The sequence below is a fragment of the Hipposideros armiger genome, unplaced genomic scaffold, assembly GCF_001890085.2.
Source record: "Hipposideros armiger isolate ML-2016 unplaced genomic scaffold, ASM189008v1 scaffold_68, whole genome shotgun sequence".
In the NCBI taxonomy this organism is placed as follows: Eukaryota; Metazoa; Chordata; class Mammalia; order Chiroptera; family Hipposideridae; genus Hipposideros; species Hipposideros armiger.
In genome coordinates this window covers 3,871,427-3,890,883 of record NW_017731418.1, presented here as the reverse complement: position 1 = coordinate 3,890,883, position 19,457 = coordinate 3,871,427, and the positions used below count along the sequence as shown (strand labels likewise).

Genomic DNA, 19,457 nt, shown 5'->3' with positions numbered 1-19,457 from the left:
GACTTTCCAGTTTTTTACAATTTTCCAATTCATTTCAAAATCTTTCAATTGCCCAGCAATAGCCAGGTTCCGTATGAGGACAGGAAGACAGGCTAGTGATGGCCAGGCTGCCTATCGGAGACCTGGGTGGTGGCTCTGCAAAGGCAGATTCCACACAGAGCAGTCTTCTGAGTGAGGTAACAGCCCAATGGGGTCAGGAGGCTGGCTACCTACAGGGGGACTGGGCAAATAAGAAAATATATTGATGATAACAGAGCCAGGTTTTTCTGTCAGTGAAAGGAGTTACAACTAGGGAAAGAGGTGAAGCTAGAATGAACCCAGCAGTGTTGGAATCAGTGTGAACTGGTATCATGCATCAGTGTGAACTCATAACTTTTAATAGAGAGAAATAAATATAGAGGTGTGTGTTTCATAACTCTGCCCACTGACAGGTCCTGAGGACAACACCTCGGTAGCAATAAGCACACCTAGTATACAAATCTTGGTTTCTAAATATTATCTCAACTGAAAGTAAACAGGTCCCCTTGGAGAAATGGCTGTTTCCAGACCTAGGGCTGAGAAATAACAAAATGAGCCTGGAACATCTTTTCATGCCAGAAAGTAAGAAAGGGCTTTTAAAAATGATGGAGACACACATATAAAAGAATATAAAAGCCAGCTTGAAAGGCTTCTCACTAGCCAAATTTGGGATCATTTGAGCCTCAGAATAATGGTAACAAATTATAACTCAAAGAATAAAATGGAAAATAGAAATCCAGGAGTCCACACTGATATAAATGAATAAATACAGAAGATCAATCTTCAGAACCATCATGAGATTTTGAAATTCACTATTTCCACAATTTCTCTTTTCCAGATATGTCTGTTATCTCCCACCATCTTCCCAGGACAAAGTGTTGATAGTACACTCTGTTTAAACAAACCTCTTCCTTACAGAATAGAAATTAATAAATAGAAAGAATAATGGAATTTGAAAAATTGCAATTTGGCGACCATAAGAATAATTAATTCAGGCAAGAAACATCCATGGATGCTAAAACTAGAGGGAAATGATATGAGAGGACTGTGATTTTACAGTCTCCAAGTTTGTCTTCACACACACACCAAAAAAAATTTATTAATACAAAGGGGAGAAAGGTAACTTTACAGTTACAAAAATGTAGCAGATGCTATCTTAAATGATCAAAGGTAATACCACCGGTATTAGGACAAATTGACACCACGTGCCACTCAGATGAATGGAATGAAAAGAATCACTTCTGTGTCAGTCCAGCCCAAAATGCATGACCTGGATCTAATCATATGAAAATATGACACAAATCCTAATTTAATTACAATCTACAAAATGACACTTTTGGAAATTAGTGACCACAGACATGCAAGTCCAGAAAAGACTAAGAAATTGTTCTGTATTACAGACTGCAGAGCCAGCCAGCTGGGTATAATGCCCACTGCTGGATCCTTTGGCTATAAAGGTCATTATTAGGACACATGGCAAAACTGAAGTGAGGGTCTCTGGACAAAGTGTATATGAGAGCTCTCTGTTCTGGTCCTGCAACTTTTCACTAAATTTGAAACTGCTTTCAATTAAGAAATTAAAATTTAAAAAAGAAATCTTTCAATTCTTTTTCAATTACATACGTTGAGAGTTCTAATAATTGCTAACTTCTCTATTATTTTGTAGCTTGTGGTTTTCATCCATAAAGTATGGCAACCTTTTAACACTAGCAAATAACAGTAAACAGTGGGCCCTTATTAGCTACCAAGTACTGCTCTAAATTCTAACTCATGTAACACTTAACACAATCCTCTAAGGTGGGTACTATTCTTAGCTACATTATAGATGCGGAAGCTAAGGACAGAGAGATTAAGGTACTTGCCCAAGGTCACAAATCTAGTGTTATATACAGACTTGAATCCAGGTAGTCAAGCTCCACGCTTATTTTGGGATACTGTCTCTCTAGAAATGGAAAACTGTACCTTGGGTTTTCTTAAGATATCAGTGTCTAAAAGATGAGAGAGGCTCAGTGATTATGAAGTCTCAGAACCCATTAAAAGTTTACCTGTTCAATATCCATTTAGTACCAGGTTGGATAAAAAAATGTAAGATCCTAAATTCACAAAATTATAAAGCTTCCAGTATGGATTTAGAATGCTTATCTAGCAAATATATATACTACAAAAATATCTGATACCTTTTGAAAACCAGACTTTAAAGGACAATCAATTCTTCTCTTGGCTTTGGTTGTATTCAGCAGTAATCTGAAAGTTTAGTAGTCTTTTTTAGGAACGTGGTGATTACACTGGTTAAATTACTAAGATATTTAAACTTTACTATTTCTCTACTTTGATGAACTGGAGTTGAAATAACCGGTTTCATATTTGTTTTGCCTTTTCTAATTGTCTATTCAACAACTCCCAGTTCCATTCCTTTGTATTTCTTTGTTCTCTTGCAATTAACTTAGATCTGGAAGTGCTTTCCTGTTTCAACTTTTGTTGTTGTTGTTTTTTTTTTAAGCTGAGCCATCCTGCCACCTGTTGGTAGCTCAGCAGCTGCTCAGCTCGGGCCGGGACTCGAACCACTGTTGCTCAGAGCTCAAACTCTTGAGCGAGCTCTTAAGCAATTGAGCCCTCAGCCGGCCCATCAACTTTTTTTTTTTTTAAGACCCCAGCTGTGCCAAAGGGGAAGAAAGTATTCTGCTTACTTTGGTGAAACAGTGTTGGAGACAAACCAACAAGTGATTACCAAATAATTAAATTCAGAGCTCTTCTTAAATTTTACATTGCCTTTCTTATACTTGTTTTCCATGTAAACAAAATACTTTATTATTTATTATTTAGTAAGTAATGATTATTCATTTTAGTGGAAGTGTTGACAAACCCAAAACAGTAAAAGTAATCTCTAAATCTTGCCTAACCAATTTACTTGCAAAATAAATTCTTATATTCTAAAAGACAAATACTGTAGCCATTTGTAGTCTGTATGTGCCTTCAGTCTACACAAATGCTACTAATAAAAATACTGTTACCAACTTGGTATTTCAGAAAATTCTGCTCCTTGTTTCCTACCAATGTAAAGGAAAATCAAAGGCATTCATAATAACATCAAATTAATTTTTGAAAAAATACCATCCAAATTTTTCACTAAAAAATATGAAAAAGACAGTACTAAAAACTAAAAAACTACCATTTTTTATAGCAGCCTAGGTCGCATAAAAGTATTGCTTTTCCTAGAATTCATAACATTAAGATATTACCTGTATCTTATAAGTCAATAAAACGCTCCTACTTGCTTCATAAAGGTATATCCTCCCAGACAATTTTCTGGATGGCTTTATAAACGTTATACAATTCGTTCCCAAATGTTATATTTGTTCTTCTTCCCTATTGAGAAGGTCTCATTTGGCAAAAATTCATGAGTAACTCAAATGACAACAACTCCAGGACATCAAGACAGCACTGCAAAAAACCTCCCACATTCTCAAGCTGTACAGTAAATTACAGCAGGAGTTGGTATTCTTAGATATTACTTAAGTGTGATTAATAGTATTTGCCTTTTGGGGGTATTTAGGTCATGTGTCAACAATCTATTCCCTGAATTTACAGGTATTTGGAGGACATCTCTTTCTCGAGATTTCTAAACTAATTCAGAATGGACAGCATCTAGTTTTTGCCACCTCAAATCCACTTTTCTGCTCCTCCAAAGATACTTTTAAAAACACCTATGTTCCTCTTACACAGTATAGGCATCTCTGGTGATCCTGGGTGAATGCAGTCAGGGTTTCACCTTGTCAAAGTAGAAAGTGCCACGCAGTAATGAAAATCTGTAAGTCAGGTAGATTTTGGAAAGGGGAAAGGTAGAGCATATTCCAGTATTGAGGGCTATATTAGCTCATTTCATTAAAATACCAAAATGGGATTTAATAAGGCATATATTTGGAAAATAATATACTCAATTATCATAAAATTCAGAGTAGGACCAAAAGAAGTCCAGGGGAAAATCCATTTACAGTCCCAAAGTTGTGGACTGCAAGTGTCAAGAACATATCAAGTTCTTCTGAAGACAGAGCTGTGTATCATGCGGCCACGCGGCTAGACCCTGGCCACCCACCCCTGAATCCGGAGTAGTCTTGTAAGCTTTTCTTCTCGCTACTCTCCTCTAAGTCTAGTGTCTCTTGTTCATCAATCTGTTGTGGCTATTTGTCTGCTAGGTACCCCTTCTCTTCTCGCTCTGTCTTCTTCTGAGAGAAGACTCATGCTCGCCCATGAGAGGGGGCCAGGGGAGGAAGCAGCCACAGGATTCCATCCTGGAGGTCCCAGTGACAGGTCTCGGTGTGGCCACACAACCTGAGCCAGTTACTTCCTGAACTTTTTCTAACTAGAGTAGGCAGGAAAGACTCCTATTTCTCTTTGGTCATGATCCTGGGAAAATATAAGCCTACAACTTCCAGTAGCCACAGAGCTAGCCTCTAGGAAATGCAGCAGGAAAAAAATACAATCAAAATCCAGAAAGGAACAGAGAGAGAAACACATAACCAGAGTGGATTAGCCCCTGACTACACACCTACACCTTACCATTAAATAAGGACAGGTTTTTTTTAATTAAGATGGATTTTTCTCCTACATCAATGAATTCTCAACTGGGTCATTCATTAATATATAAACACACTGTAAAATCTTCCATCTCTTAGAAAATAAAAAACTTCCTTCACATCAAACCTATCTTCAGGTATCATAGCTCCATTTCTCTTCTCCTTTTGAAAGTTAACAAAATTTCCTGTCTTGGCTTTGGTTTTACTCCACTCCAACAGGACTTGCACTTCCACCCTACAGCACAATGGCTTTCACCAACAGCGTCACCCTCCACTTTGCCAATGCAATGGTGAGAGTCTCGTCATCTTATTGGAACTTTTTGAGCTGTGGACATTAACTGTGCCCTCTTTCTTAAAACATGTCCTTCGCAAGCTTCCAGGACCCTACATTCTCCTGGTTCAGCTCGTCTCTAACTGGTCATTTCTTCTTGCTGGCTCCTCCTGTTTTCTGACCTCTCAGCATTAAGTCCTGTACTTCTTTGCAACATGATCTCTGTATTTTTCAACTTTTTTCTTCCATTATTGACCGCCACCTCCCCCCGGCCCTCGCAACTCAGCCTGTTCAGCCTTTTTTCCCCCATCACCTCCATTTCCAAGAAATTTTAATACCACAGGTGCATGAAACCTAGGCATCATCCTTAATTCCTGTCCCCACCCCCCATCAACTTTCTGAATCTAACCCAACAGCAAATCTTATCCGCTATTCCTTCAAACTACATCGTAAATCAGACCTCTCTGCTACCTCCGTCTCACTGGTCACCACAGGAGCCCTAACAATCCTTCCTCCTCTACTCCTGCCCCTCTTCCTCAAGAGTCTACTATCCATACAGTAACTGCAATAATCTTTTCAAAAGATAAATCACATCATTAACTTTGCTCAAAACTCCTAAATGAAGCTAGACTTGCAATACGCATACATTACACTTACAATAAATCCCAAACGCTTTGATAGGCCCTACAAGGTCCTATGAGATGTCCTATCTCTCTCACTGATCTTATTGTCTCCTACCCCTCCCCCCACCCCTATCCCTTATGACCTTCTAGCTATAGTGCCTTTCTTTTTTTCTTCTTTTTCTTTTCCTTTTGCTGGCTGCTTGTCGTTTATTCTCTATACTGCCTTCTTACAGTCCCCCAAATACTTGGAGGTCATGCCAGCCTCAGGACCTTAGCCTGGCTGATCCCTAAACCTGAACTATACTTCACCCAGGCCTTTCCTTGGCTCACTCTCATCACTTACATCTGTAACCAAATCTCATGTCTTTGGGGAGTTCTTCCTTGACTACGTTACTTAAACAGCCCTTCCCTTCCTGGTCACTGACTGTGTGTTACCCTGCTTTATTTTTATCATATCATTTATCTGTTCCAGCAGTCATGTGAATGTGTATATATCCACAAGCACACGTGCACATTGTTCACTATCTATCTCCTGAAGAGTGTTAACTTCAGGAGGGCAGGACATCTACTTTGCCCAATGCTCTGTCTCCAAAACCCAGTATATAATGACTACCTCACAGGAAGAACTAAATAAAATTTTGATGACCTAATGACTAAATGGAGCAAGTGAGTCTGAATTTTGTCACTTGCAGTTAATCAAATCATTGATGATAGAGTATCTTACCAACAAATTTCCCATTATTTGAGGTAATTTCAGTCTATCTCCAGCCACTAAAAACAGACTTATTAAAACACATAAATTGTTGAAAACTTTAAAATAAAGATATGTAGTAAAAAAAGAGACATAGTATACTGCAATTTCAAGCCACTCGACAAAGCATGATGAACAATCAGTTATGCACAGGGACTTATTAAGCGTTTAGTTTTGTGATAAATTCAGCCTTCAGTGTTTAATATAGTGCAGGTTCCATCAGACACTGGAGTGATTACTTTTTTGGGCATTCCTGAAAACTACTCAGAGAACCTAGACACAGTCCTAAAACATATATCCACCACTAACTTAAAACTTAACCTTCCTTTTTCAAAAGCTTCCAGTTACATATCTAAAAGAGAATGCAGGCTAAGGTCACGGTCACATTCATGCAATTGAGCATGCTCATTAAAAACAGATGAGAGAAATTTAGACAATTACCAAAGCAGATCAGTCTTCAACTATCTCACACTGCAATCTGGGACATACTTACCTTTGCTAAGGTCACAGGCTCTGGATCAGTGGGTATGCAGCTAGTACACAGAAACCTATTATTATTCATTGCAGTAGAGCTGTAGCACTATCATTAAAATTCTGCCACAAAATATTTGGTACTGGTCAAAACATGGAAAATAATGATGTTAGAATTCTATATTCTTACAATATATAATTCAGAAACCAAACAAATGCACAAGCAAATTTAAAAGATAAAGAATTTCTTGGGCTTCCCTCTCTAATTACTCAGTCTCCCGTTTCCCCTATTCCCAGCCCACCTCCATCCCTTCCAACAAGTTCAAGACATTGCTTTACAAGAATTGTCATTTGAATTCTTTATAGGAAATAAATTCTATGAAGGATTTGAAAATGGTTAGTGACACATCTGTAAGTCAGTGCCATCTAGCAACAAGTTTCTTGTCTGTATTAGCTTTAATTCACTTTTTATTTACCTAACAGTATACTTCAATCCATAAAACAACAAAATCATCCATGAAGAAAATAAATATGGACATTGAATTGAAAGATGTAATAAGATGTAATCCCAATTACCAACACTTAAACATAGCAGTAGTACTTTCTGAACAAAGTACTTGCTGAATTAAAAAACTTTTTAAGTGTTCAACTTTTTAAGCACTCACTAGAATGCTTGCCTTTTTCTTAAGCACAGTCAGATCAACCAGTTCTTAAGTAAACCCTTTACTTGATCATACAAGCCATTTGTAACTACCTTTCAATTCCCCTCCATTTTCTTGCTTATCCCTTCAATAGGAGGTTACCCACTGTTTCTACTTCTTATCTACTCATTCTCTTAAATTATTTTTTTAATAAGGCAAAATACTCTCAACATAAAATTCACCATTTTAACCATCTTTTAAGTGCAATATTCAAAGGTATTAAGTATTCATATTATGCAACCATCACCACCATCCAACTCCAAAACTGTTTTCATCTTGCAAAACTAAAACGCTGTACCCATGAAACAATAACTCTCCACTCCCCTCCCCCAGTCCCTGATAAACCACTATTTTACTTTCTGTCTCTATGATTTTGACTGTTCTGGGTATGTCATACAAGTGGAATCATACTGTATTTGCCTTTTTGTGATTGTCTTATTTCACTGAGCATATGTCTTCCAGATTCATCCATGTTATAATTTCAGAATTTTCTTCCCTTTCAAAGCTGAATAATTTTCCACTGTATGTATCCCCCATTTTGTTTATCTATTTATCTGTTGATGAACATTTGGGTTGCGTCCACTTAAATCTTTCGTAAGGCTTATTTTGTGTGTGTACGTGACTCAGTTCCCCGTACCAATGTTTAAATTGATTTCCTGAAGGTTAATGATTTTCTTCTTGCCAAATCTAATGGCTTTTACCCAATACGTCATATTCTCTATATCAGAACTACTGGTCACTTTTCATCTCTCCTCTCTCTATCATCCACTGAAAGACAGAGAGAGAATGACTTACGAAGATTCATACACAGTTGACCCTTGAACAACATGGGTTTGAACTGTGTGGGTCCATTCACACATGTATTTTTTGCAATAAATATACAGCCGGTCCTCCACATCCCCAAGTTTCTCATCTGTGGATTCAACCAACCATAAATGGAAAAGAGTATGTATTTTCGCTCCACAGTCAGGAATCCATGGACGCGAGGGCTAACTGTATGCACTGTTCTGTACCACTTTACATAAGGGACTTGAGATTATGGTATTTGTGGGGAGTCCTGGAACCAATCCCTGAAAGACAATGAGGGATGACTAGTTAAGTTTTAGGGGAGTCAAAAGTTATACATGGATTTTTGACTGGGCAGGGGGTTGGTATCCCTAACCCCCAAGTTGTTCAAGGGTTATATTTACAGTTGTTCACCTGTAATATAAAGAGAATAAAACACAAAAGATGTCAATGCACCAGGGAAATAAAATGAAACTAAGAGTATGCACTGAAATATACATGAGTTCCTGAATAACAAACAGCTACAAAAAATAGACAAGGAAACAAAATCAGTCACAGGGCTCACATCTTCTCAGGAGCACATCTGTTCTTATTACAGAGCTAAAAAGAACATTCTGCGTGAGGGCTCCTGATAGATACTTTGCAATATGGTGCACTACCACCTCTACCACACAACCATCCTTCACTTCCTGAAAACTCCTCTCTAAACTTTTAAGACACTGTACCTTCCTGATCCCATGTCTCTGACTGCCATTACTTATTTCACTAGCTAATCGTTTGTTTTTGCCTTATTGCCAGTATTCCCAAGGAACTGTTCCCTGTTTCCTTCTCTTAGTGAACTATCAATCCATATGACTTTAACTATTAAACCTTTATGAAGCACAACTGTGTATTGTTATTTTGTTTTAGAACATAGCCCTTAAGCAGTCATAATCTTACAGTGATAAACACTTGTTTTATACTTTTAAAAACTGATTACATGGTAAGGAAAAAATGATGATGAAATAAATTTCCTTCAACGAGATTGACATTTGCCATTTCATTTTATCAGACGAATCTGGAGTCTTAATTTTAAACTAATAATAAGAAGCTGATTTTAAATACTGTGAATCAAAAATATCTAATTGGTCCACCATTTTCAACATCCTAGAAGAATTCACACTGATGCAAAGAGAAACAGAAGACTGGCCAAATGTTAGAAGAATGCTTATTAAGAGCCTCTTATTGAAGAGCACCTTAACCAGATGAGAAAGTTAGACAATAAGCTTTATTTGTATTTAGTACTCTAAATGAATAGAGTACCCAGAGTGAGAAGATTTTAAAGTATAAGACATTATTACATACTATGTGATTTATCCTATTTTTTGTCATTCATTCACGCTAAGCCATAAATTTACATATGTAACATGATGCACATGTTGTATATATTCCAGAATCATGAAAATGTTTAGAATTCTTAGAAATAAGCCATCTTCATATTCAAATTGAAATAACTAATATCTTTGAAATTCTTACTTTCATTGTATTTATAATTTATATTATTCTATTACAGCTTTTTCTAAATTGCTAAATAATTCAATGGAATAGAAAAAAATGTGATCAAAGAAAATATAAGACTTGTTAGAAAAAGAAAAAGATTTTTGTAAAACTGACCATCCTTGAAGAGAATATCATTATCAATAAATAATTCCCTTATCCAAAAGAGAAGGAGTAAAATATGCACCTAAGGGAGAAATTAATATAGTGAATCTCCTGCAATAACATCAATTTTAAAATCCAGAACTACAACCAGAGTCCTCCTACCCAACCCTTTTCCAAACCAATGATTCGTAAACCAAAATTGACCAGGCATCCATATGGGCTTGATTCCCAACAGGTATGGAAAGGGAGGAAAGAACAATAAGACGTTCAAGAAAGCCTGCCGTTTTCTAGAGCGTCCATCACATTGAGAAGTGGACAGCCCTCACTGTTACCTTCTGCAAAAGGTTCTGTTACTGTACTCCAAACTTGAGGTATCCCTTTAGTCTGTGAACATAGCAGAGGAGAAATGTAGAATTCAGGTGTATACAAAACCACGATAAGGCAAATTCACAATTTTAAAATAGTGCTTCCTTAAACTATAAGAAAAGCTTCATCACGTGATGAATTACATACTGGAAATTTTGTTATTTAAGAAAAAAGAGGCTCACTTCATATCAATTTCATGTGTTCCCACGGCATAGAAATTGTCACATTTTCTAGAGCCCAATGTACAGAGAGATGTGACAGGCAGTTGGTCTCTGCATCCTATTCTAAGAGGTGGTCTATTTCAGAATAAAACCAAGAAAGAATTTCTAAAAGGTAAACAGAGCTGTCTCAAACTCAAGTGTCTTCCATAGATTAAAAAGGCATAATTAATCCTAGCAAATCAGTTTTTGCAATGGCCTTAATCTCCAAAAGTCAAGTGTCCTAAAATAAAAGAGGAAGTGTCAACAATCAAAGAGAAAGACAAATGGCAAAGAAGACAACTACTCAACCAAAACCAAAACAGTTAGCCCTAAATGAATAGATTTGAAATGAAGGGGACAGAGACAGAAATGCTAACATAGGATCATGATTAAGAAAGATTTGAAACTCACTGAGATCTCTGAACTCATCTGGATGATTTTATAATAAAAGCAAAGCTATTTGATCATAAAGGAATAAAGGACACACTTTATACAAAGCACAAAAATCAATGCTGATTAATAAAGAACAGTGTTTTGCAAATTGATCAAGTAATTTGGAAATCAAAGTAACATTAATTCTACTCTTCTGACAAAAGCCTATGGTAAACACACAGGTATCCCTGTTTTTCAAAAGTTCGCAGTTGGCCACTTGCTTTTTACGAAAGACCTACAATAGTACTTGTGTTCGCTAACAAAAAGAAATGCGAAGATTTTCACTTTTATGGAAAAAGGTGAAAAGCGAAAATGGTGTTGGGTGTTTGTTTGGCAGCGAGCTATTAGAGAGGCGCCTCGGCACTGCCAAGCTCTGCCCCAGGAACTGCGCTCAGCATGAGGCCACACAGCTTTGAACTGTGTGAGCATCTGTGCTTTATCCCAATTTATTCGGTGCATCCTTTAGCAAGATATGTCCTAAGGTATCAGAAAACCCTAAAAGAACTCATAAGGGAATGTTACACTTAGCATAAAACTGGACTTGTAATTGTGAGATAGAAAAACCATGGCAGTCAGGGACATGGCCACGGGGAGGGGAGTAAAGCTGAGACCATAACAAAAGCCAAAGAACATAACTTTAGAATAGCTAACAGACAAATTCAAACTGCAGAGCCCACCAGAATTGTCAGCCCGGGTGCAGGGGGCCAATCAGCTCTGACTCAGAGACATTATAGTTCCCAGCGCAGCCCAGCTGGGGTGGGGGGCACGGCGGGGAGGGGGAGCATTCCACTTTCAGATCCCCCCTCTCTTCGGAGACTTTTCTCTTGTGCTTTACAATAAAACTGTGCTGCTTAAACCTTGCGTCTTCCATCCTCGTTCCATTCTTCAGGGACTGCGAGATCACCATCCCAGGAACACACCAGGATCCTCTATCAATTGCGTGTTTCAATCGTGGTGAATGAAATAAAGACGCCGGCCCTGCACTGAACTTGCCTGCGACCATCAATGGTACCACGTGCATGCAGGAAGAAAGGCTGCTGACAGCTCCAAAGATACGACTGGTTCTGCTAGTCGCAAAGTGGTCTCTTTTGGTCGGAATCCAGTAGTGGATAAAATGGAAAGTCTATTGTTTGAGTGAAGACATGGGTGTATCAAGTGTAGTGTGTATTTATCATATCATTCCTGCTTTTACTGCATGTTAGTGTTATTTTAGGTTTCATGTGGTATTTGGGATGATTTGTTAGGTTATTCTGGGGGTCTGGGAACACTCAAAAAAAATTCCATATAAATTCATGGTAACTGCTTCTTTGCTTTACTCCATTTAGGCTTACAAAAGGTTCCATAGAAGACTTAACTTTCGGAGACCTAGGAAAACCTGCACTTAAATGCTGGCTGGTAGAGTAAGTGAGCAATATGTTTGAGTCACCTATTCTCTACCCACAAGAACCTGTGCCTATAAAAGACTTTTGTTAGTGGTCCAAACAATGACATCTGTCATTCTGAAAGGAGCCTCTACCTCAAGGACAGGCCTTCCCTCATATAAGCTGCGTTCTGTGGACAATGAAAACTCGGTGGCTCTATGGGTGACTAACAATAGCTTCTCCTAGAACTAACAATATCGTATAAAAGCTGGAAAATGTTAAAAACCTAAGTTAACAAAACAGCACAAGTTTTTGGAGCATATTAGGAGCCCTATGTTTTTAAAATGTGCTATGTTAATTACAAACATCCTGAAAGCTGCTAATCCAGCAGAGTGCCTCCCAGTGAGAGGTGACAACAGATGAAAAGTAAATTGCCTTTGATGAAACCGACTCCTCTGGCCTTACCTGACCCCTGTGCGCAGACCCACATGCTTCTTATGCTACTGTCCCACAGTGTCTACTACGCTTCTCAACAACAGATCATATCACATCCTTTAATTCCTTGTTAACAGGCCTTCCTCCACTAACAGACTACAGGCAGGTGGCCAACAGAAAAACGCACTCTTCATCTGTGCATCTTCAGCAACTAGAACAATGCCTTGCTCATCAATGAGCATTTACTAAAAATGTCCACTATATGAATCAGTTAAATGATCTCCTCAAGCCAAATGGGCCCAAATCACAAAAAGGAAAAAGAAATGGAATTCATGCTGAACAAAGGGGGAAAAGGTGACTCAAGCCTTAACATTTCTCAGAATTCACGCTTTTTCATTCTTCCCACTCAAATCCGCGTTATACGAAACTCAAAGCTAGTCTTCCTACCTAACGAATTCATTACCCTATAGCTCTTCTATATGATAAGGCTTCCCAGAACAAGAAGCTGTTAATAGCTCCTAATACTTTACTGCAATGATGATAAAAATGCAAAAATGCGCTATTGCCTTCCACTCGCATAATAAATATTGCTAACCAAAGATTTCTAAAATATATTTCTCCCTTTGCTACTGAGACCAGACACAGGGCAAGCTTCCTTAGCACAGTGCGCTAGGCAACCACCGTCAAGAGACAGTCCCCAGCACTTGCCATGCGCTGGGCACGATTCTAAGCACGTCACATGTACAGGCTCATTCCATCCTCAACAATTTCATGCGGTGGATGACTGTTACCCCCATTTAGCAGATGACAAAACGAAGACCCAGAAAGGTGAAGCACTACATGTTAATAGCAAAAGACATATTAAAACAGTAATTTATTATCTCGCACACACTAAAAAATTATTATAGTTGTAACTTGTATATTGTGCTTATTGGAGGGATTTAAAATTTAAGACTGGAAGTATGTGCTGACCTGTATCCCCTTCTCTTCCTTTCTCATTTCTAAGAAAAAATGTGTCTCTTTCTAAATCTCACTGAAGTTCACCTCCCGAATGAAGATGCCCCGATAATAAATCTGTCATTCTCTTCAACTCCCATAGCAGTACCATTTACCTAGTATGTAATCAAACCTTCTTGCATTGTTGTTTTTAAGAACATTTCATCCGTTAATATTGTTTTGTCATTCATTGTACTGCTATTTAACATTTCTTTAATACTGTAACGTCCCTGAGGAGAAAGGCCTTATCTTGTACTTCCTTGTCTCCTACCACAGTGACTGCTATGCATATTGTTAAATATGCAAATAAATATTGTGTTGATGGATGTCACAAAGATAATGCTACCTTATCATCTGCAAGGCTTACATTTTCGGTTACTCTTCTGATAATGTTAAACACTATGTACTGGTCCTTTTGCTTTTTTTTTTTCATTCCAGTTTCATTGTAACCAATAGTATATACATCTACAATAAAAACGCTGGTACATTTTATCAACATTTAAAGATCCACTTACATTTTCACACCCAGAAGAAAATCCTTATGAATATCAGGGATCGATACAAAGAAAATATTTATAATCCTCCTTACTTTTATAAATTTAACATCCATGTCCAGAAATTTTTTACCTTTACATATCCTTTTATGTAACATTTACATTTTTATTTTCCATAACAGAAGAAAATACTTAGTCATCTCTCTCTAGCTAGGCTTCATATGCACTTGAAAATAGCCATTATTAAGTGCCTAACAGTCTCTTCTCTTGGACAATTGCAGTTCTTTTAAATTTCTAATCCAAAAAAAAAAGTAAGCCTTCTGCAAAATTTTCAAATATCTATTCAATTTGTGAAGCCCAAAATTAAACAGTGACCTCAGGTGAGATAAGATCCGTGCTGAACAGGATGGAAAGATTACCTCATGGTTGTCACATGTTATAACTATTTAACCCAATGAGTTACCTTTTTAAAAACAGTACATTACTTAATCAGTTTTTTATCCACTATGACCCCTAAATCTTATATATAACCAATAGTTTTCTATCTACATTTTCCTTCATTAGGTATCTGGCTCCTATTTAACTGCATTCAGTAATTCTAACAACATATCCAGTTTATCGAAATCTATCTGAAATCTAATACTAACTTTTAAAATGGTTCTCATCTGCACTGAACTGTTGCTGTGTGCAAACTGACCAAGCACTCTCTACAGAAACCCAAAAAAGTGCTTTCGGGTCACACTAAAATTTTTCCTTGTGAAATCAGGATCAATTTCTACACACACAATTTTACTTTTAGTCAAGCTGACAACACTCCATAAAGATCTTAGGCACTTTTCACCCTCCAGAAAATGACATACTACAATGGTAAGTATTTATCCTAACAGGTCTGTTTATTTTATTAAGTGTTATGAGACAAAATCACAAACCTTACAAAACTTTAAATACAGCTGAACATTTTAGTTTTTTCAGCTCTATTACAAAGATAAGTAAACATTTACTGCAGACCAGGTGTTGCCAGGAATAATGCCAGACACTTTTACTACATTACTAATTTATATCACACAAGAATTGCATTTTATCAATGAATTTTACAATGTGCCCAATGTCTTCATGTTCATAAACAGAAGGGCCAGGAGTTAAATCTGTATTGCTTGGAAGCCCACACTTCTTACAGTGTGCTGCTTCCACTTAAAACTTCTAACAAATTTTCAGGTACCCGAAGGAGGAGCCATGCGGGGGCTACCATTTATGGTCTGCCTCTTGGTCCCCCCTTCCAGAACTCCTGGTCAACCCTCACAGACTATTGCAAACGCCACCTTCTGTGCATGATCCTACCAGAGAGTTAATTACTCCTTCCAGTGGGCTATAGCTGCATCCTACACTTCCTTCTATTATTGTACATATACCATATATTGTAATTCGTTTACATTGTCTTTCCTTCTCAGGTATTTTACTCCTTAAAGCCCAGAGAACAGTTTAACTGACACCTTTAATACTCAGGTGCTCATGACTGCCTAGCACATAATAGATACAACCTGTTGTGCTTACTTGTGCTTCTGTGACATGAATTAGCTCATGTGCAACTGGTTAAGAAGGGATCATGTCAATATAATATAAAAACCACATTGTTTCACATGTAACTTTTCCTCACACGCTATCATTTTTACACTGTCAGATAGCAGCAAATGGATACAAAGTATACAGAATGCCAAAACAGCACGCTATGAACTTCACGTCCCTCACTCCTTAGCTCAATCTGGCCTCAGCCTCTGTCTTAGGAATGTTTGTTGGCAGTTCTCCTCTTCAGGCACTTAGCCATTTTCTTTGTAATTTAGCAACCTCACTCCTACATCTCCTTCCATTAAGTTATCTTTACTTATTTTTTAAGGTAAAGTCCTACGTCTACTACAGCATTTATTGATTATGAATTTAACGCATCCTTTGACCTGTGCTAGTATTTGTATTAATACTGTTAGTGACAGTATTTGTCTGGTGACAAAGTTGCATAGGTTTTGAGCAGTCTTCTTCAACTCCACTTTTTCCCATCAACTCTGTAATTAAGTTCATAATATTGCAAAACATAAAGTTTTTCAGGAATGCATATATTTCATTTAGACAGAAATGCCTGTACTCAAATGACATTTGATGAATCTTTGATGAACTGAACTACTGAGCAATCAATGCTCATCAGGTATTATACATTCATTCATTCATTCATTCATTCATTCAACAAATATTTTCTGAATATCAAAGTAAATAAGGCACTGCTCTAGGCATTAGAGACACAACAATGATGCACAAAGTATAACTGTGTATGTTTGGGTGTGCATGTGTGTGCACATGTGTATATTTGTATTCATATTCAACTAAAGAACCTTGAATTACAGAGTATCGCTAGAGGTACATTCTAATCTCTATATCAACAGTTTCTAAACCTTTTTACAAGAATCATTTTCTGTTTCCCAAGAGAACTCTTCAACAGAAGCTAAATATACCCAATAAAGCAGAACCCTGCACATTTAGCACGCCCAGCCCCTGAGACACCTCCAGGCAACTGGGGCTTGTCAAAATATGATTGAAAAACCAGCGACCTAGCAACCATGCCGGGCGTTTACATGACCCCTTTAGGAAATCAAGAGAGTCTGACGTGGCTGAGAAAATGAATTAGGTCACAATAAAGCTCCTAGTGGAGGTTTATTTCATTCTACTCCTCTCTCGTCCCTTTCAGGAAGCTATTTTAGTAGGAGCCCTAAGACTGCTCTTCCCATACCCTAATCCCCTAAAAAGGTCATGTAAGAGACAGGGTTTGGATAAAAGGAAGCAGACAGTAGACAATTTAGGCCAACTCTCTGGAGACTTAGGGGGGAAAATCTCATCATCATAAATGTAAAATCTTAGAGGGTGGAAATTAAGGCGAAAACATAGGAAAAAAGACTTGAGACTTTTTTCAACTTGAAAAGGTCTTAAGCTAAAAAAGAAAAATAATAAACATTTTTGTGTGCTCTCACCACACTCACTAGGGTGGGATGTCAAAATGGGGCTTAAGGACAGAGTGCCCTTGGAATTGAGATACATTAATAAACAAAATAGACAAGACCCCTGGCCTTCTGAGGCTTACATTCTCGGAGGCAAGGGAGAGAGAGAAAGGAGACAAACGTTTCGAATAAGTCAATTATATAATATCTTAGAAGGTGATACATGATATGGGTAAAAGAAAGTGTGGAGCTGAATAACAGGGACCAAGAGTGCCAAAAAACACGGGGGGAGGGAGTGTGGTTTGCAATTTTAAATGCAGTGGTCAGGGTGAGTCTCATGAGAGAATAGTCATGATGCAGACTTTAATGAAAGAGGTAAGGGAGTTAGCCAGGAGCACATCAGTATTCCAGCAGTTACAGAGTAGCAAGGAGTGCGGCTGGGATAGAGCACGGTAAGGGAGAGAAGGGCAGGCCAGAGAAGAGAGCAGGGTGGGAGGGGCAGCCAGATCACGGAGAGGCTCCCAGGGCTTTGTCAAGATTTTGGCTTTTGCTCTGAGCCATTATAGGGAACTGAGCAGATCTGATTTATATTTTAAATAGGTTACGGTGCTAAACGAAGGCTAGACTACAGCAGAGGACAAGCATACACAGGGAGGCCATTAAGTGGCTACTGCAATTACCCAGGCGAGAGATAAGGGCTGAACAAGGTGGTAGCACAACAGGGGAGAAGTGGTCAAATCTGTTTTTCCTCATCAAACATCGTTAAGTGGGCTCCATTCAACTCATCTTGTAACGGTGACCCTATATCTTCTAGTTTTGAAATTTAAACCTCTGATGTAATTGTTGTGGCTGCTTGCTTGTGGGCTGTGAAGGAATTCATGAGTCAGGTAAAAATATAGAAGGAAGATTTATTAAAGTAAGAGAAGGGTCAGCGGGACAGAAACTGCTGGAAACTATTGCGTTGAGTCTTTGGTCTCAGGTCTTGTATTTTCTAACCAGGATGCAACTGCTTTCATCTGTAGTGGAATTTTCTATTGAGTTCGGCTTTGCCTCTTGGAGTGGGAGAAATGGTTAAACTGGTTATTGCCACCTTTGCATATGTTATGCATTCAAGTTGGAGCTAGGAGTGGATCCCACACAGATGCAAAACGTTTCCCAAGTTACAGGGCCAGAAACACTGAAACTGGTAAGCATAGTTATATGTCTAGGAATCAGAATCATTAACATTTGGTGGAAAGGAAGCCAAGAAAGAAAAGAAAGCTTTCAAAAAGTCCCAAGCTAAATTACACTTGTTAAATCAAATTATATCAGAGGTCCAAATCTCAAAATAGGAGATTTAATGCCACCATTATAATACCCCCGTCTTAACAGTAATTCGATTTGACAGTGGTTTGGCTTGGGACTTTTTGAAAGTTTTTCCTTCTTTCCTTTCTTTGCTTCCCTCTTCTTCTCCCAAACCTTGATGACTCTGTCTGTTTACTGTGCATTTGCTATGCAAACCAGTTTCAATGGTTCCGTTTACTTCGGACCAGTGTGCAAACCTGGCATGGTAATATGGGAAGGGTTTTTTGCATCTGTATAGGGTTCACTCCTGACCTTGGCAGGGGCAGAATAGCCCTGGGAAGGGCCTTTTCTTGAAGTTGCCTAGTCAACTTCTCCTTCCTTTGCTTTGTCCCTCCTTGTGTGTCTATAAAACCGTTTGCCAATATTGAGAGAGGAAGGCAGTCTTTGTGACAGGGAGTCCACTGCCTTCCCTTAATGCTGGCATTTTGGAATAAAACCTACTTTTCTTTCCACCAACCTCGTCTCTCGAGTTTTGGCTTTAGTGTGGAGAGCGGCCGGTCATTTTGCACAGTAACAATCACATATACAAAATCTAAAATATACTAGTAGCAATAGACTGTATAATGGATCTCCAATTCCTTTTGTAATATCTACATACTGTTAAGATATTTCATTTAGAAAGATTATGTCTTACTGAGTTTTCCACTATTCTAGCACTTTCCCACATGAAATTTATATTCATTTATTCCTATTCCCAACCAAGATCATATTACTTAAAAATGGTATGGAGAGGGGAAATGGAGAGACCAATTTCTCAAGTCTGTATCTTTCATTTAAGTCAGTATTTTTTACCTTCTTTCTTTTTCTTCTTCACATTACATTTCAACACATGTCTCTTTTAAAAAGTGAAAACAAAAATGTAAGCAAGATATAAATAAGCCTTTTACGTTAATAAAAACACTGAGCATTGGTGGGATGGTTTTTTGTATTGGGTTGTCGGAAAAATCATGACGTATTTTTTCTATGTTTTTCGTTGCAAAAATGCGTCATGACTTTTCCGACAACCCAATATTTT

The 19,457-nt window shown here is 37.9% G+C and overlaps 1 protein-coding gene across 1 annotated transcript in view; it reads right to left on the bottom strand.

Annotated features, from left to right (window-relative positions):
• STIM2 (stromal interaction molecule 2) overlaps positions 1-19,457 on the bottom strand; it is a 162,391-nt gene that overhangs the window by 47,084 nt on the left and 95,850 nt on the right. The window contains exon 4 of the mRNA XM_019642390.1: positions 8,600-8,609. Within this exon, the coding sequence (XP_019497935.1) occupies positions 8,600-8,609 (10 nt within the window). The remainder of the gene's footprint in view (positions 1-8,599; positions 8,610-19,457) is intronic.